Source organism: Octopus bimaculoides, chromosome 4, assembly GCF_001194135.2.
Source record: "Octopus bimaculoides isolate UCB-OBI-ISO-001 chromosome 4, ASM119413v2, whole genome shotgun sequence".
Classification (NCBI taxonomy): Eukaryota; Metazoa; Mollusca; class Cephalopoda; order Octopoda; family Octopodidae; genus Octopus; species Octopus bimaculoides.
In genome coordinates, this window is record NC_068984.1 from 133,878,036 (window position 1) to 133,880,752 (window position 2,717).

Sequence of the window (2,717 nt, forward strand, 5' to 3'; positions counted from 1 at the left end):
CTGTATTTAGCCCTGTGTGGCTATAATAAAAAGATATCTATCGATCTATCTATCTATCTGTCTGTCTGTCTGTCTGTTTGTCTATCTATCTATCTATCTATCTATCTATCTATCTATCTATCTGTCTGTCTGTCTATTTATTTATTGTTACATACATACATACATACATATATACATCTCACACACACACACACACACACACACACACACACATGTACACGTGTCTCTCATTACTTGGCAACCGATACTGGTTTGTTTATGTCCTCCTAACTTACCAGTCTGAGTTTGTTTGATTTACTAAACACTCCAAGGTACTGCTCCAGCATTGCCACAGTCTAGTCACTGAAACATGTAAAAGACTAAAAGACTGGACTAGTTTTGGTGCCTTGAAGAATATGTAAATGGTTCAAAATGTAAGCAAAAATAATTCAAAATGTAAACAATAATAAACCATAAAATAAATTTTTATTTTTCAAAATGCAACAAAACTAACATTAAGATGGAGAACAATGTTTATTTTTGTATGCTTCCACTTTATTTATATTTGCAAAGTTTTCTCCATTTTTTTTTAATTGCAAAGTGTTTGATAATATTGTTAAAATTAATTTTACGTAAAACTTCTGCTTCTATACTTAGAGATAAGGCATTATGAATATTATCTTAGCAAGTTTAAAGTGATTTCTTTTGTGCCATAAACCATTTACCATTTCTGTGGTGCCCCCTCCTTCCCTTGATGCCCTAAGCACTTGTTTATTTTGCTTAATGGGTTAATCCAGCGCTGACTGTCATAGTCTTTATTTTTATTGCAGAACTCTGTAACATGAACCAGTTCAAGTGTGCTGATGGAAGTTGTGTGAACCGTGACAAACTATGTGATGACATAAACGACTGCATTGACAGCAGTGATGAGGTGGGATGTACTAAAGAAGAAAGTACACCTGCTTTTAACAATCATAGTACACCTACCTCTAATAACCAACGTATGTATCCCTTTGAAAACATTCTTTCACTGCCTTTAATGACTTAACACCATTGTTGTACAAAAACATACTTTACTTTAAAACAGTCATTATTTGCACATTAACAAAAATGACCTACAAATGATTACATTATCGGATATTTTTTGTGTTTTTTTTTATTGTTTTAACACACAATTGTTTTTTTATTGTTTTACACATTTCTTTGTGTAAAAAACAACAGATTAAAAAACAACAAAAAACACCCCCAAAACAAAACAAAAAAACAAAAAGATCTGATGTTGGTAATTAATTAAACCAGTACTGCCTGTTTCATAATTGGGATGTCAGCATTTAAACTGGCAATACTATTTCAGGGTCACACCTCAGAATATAAAGTGTGGTTTGATATCATGACAAAAAGAAAAAGAGAAAGACAAAAATTTTTTAAATTGTCTCTCAACGAGGGTGGATGAACAAAGTGTCAACAGCCATCAATCAAACTTACAAATGGGGTGGAGCCCTCATTAAGGCGTTTGAGCCCAGCATTGGTGACTCTTTTGGCAGCAGCTCCTACATATAATTATCTCTCTCACAGATATACTAAATCTGTCTTTTCTCTGACCTAGGGGATCCTGGACAAGAGAAACCCCTTGATGAGTGTAAAGATTTCCTTAAGTGGCAGAAATCAATCCTGGTTAAGACTATCATCATTTTGTCTTTTTATTGTCAGCAGCAAGAGACGAGTGCAGTTTATATGTTTCATTGAAGTAATAATGTCAAGGACGTGGCTACCTCTTTAGTGTTGGTGCCAAGAAAAATGCACCCAGTAAATTCTGTAAAATGTAAAGTTAAAGAACCTTTTCATATTATCAAGGATATGAGACCTCACTAGTGTTGATGTCCTGTGCACTGTGGGAAGGGGTTAATGTTAGAAAGAGCATCCTACCATAGAAATCTAGTCAAATAGAAGCACACAATTGAGATACAGTCGTGTGACGTGTCCGGGTGAGCAGACCATGACAACTCATTCAACAATTATTCAACTCATTCAACAGCATGAAAAATGGATGTAAAACAGTGATGATGATGGCTAAATCTGACAATTTTGCCAGCTTGCCATCTTAAATATTAATAACGACAATAACCCTTTCTACTAACAGCACAAGGACTGACATTTTGAGGGAGGAGACTAGTCAATAACATCGACCCAGTATTTCACTGGTACTTATTTTATTGATTCCAAAAGGATGAAATGCAAAGCTGACAGCGACTGCATTCGAACACAGAATGCTAAGATGGACGAAATGTCATTAAGCATTTTGGTGAGAAATGATTCTATCAGCTTACCACCTTACTTACTGTCTTAAATATTAATAATAATAATAATAATAATAATAATAATCCATTCTACTGGAGGCACAAGGCCTCAAATTACATCGACCCCAGTGTTTCACTGGTACTTAATTTATCGACCCCGAAAGGATGAAAGGCAAAGTCAACCTTGGCGGAATTTGAACTCAGAACGGAATTTGAACTCAATAATAATAATAATAATAATAATAATAATAATAATAATAATAATAATAAAATCATATTATCTCTGGCTGCCCAGTCCTGGCTAAGAAGGAATATATTCACAGACACGACAGAGCTGGGACCTATATACACTGGAAGCTATGCCAACACTATAGAATAACAACAGAAAAAAGATGGTATAAACACACGCCAGAAAAGGTCACAGAAAACGAGAAAGCAACC

At 34.5% G+C, this 2,717-nt stretch overlaps 1 protein-coding gene across 1 annotated transcript in view; it reads left to right on the plus strand.

Annotated features, from left to right (window-relative positions):
- The window catches only part of LOC106880168 (uncharacterized), a 112,178-nt gene that overhangs the window by 100,958 nt on the left and 8,503 nt on the right, over positions 1 to 2,717 (plus strand). Inside the window, exon 15 of the mRNA XM_014930013.2 lies at positions 810 to 980. Within this exon, the coding sequence (XP_014785499.1) occupies positions 810 to 980 (171 nt within the window). The remainder of the gene's footprint in view (positions 1 to 809; positions 981 to 2,717) is intronic.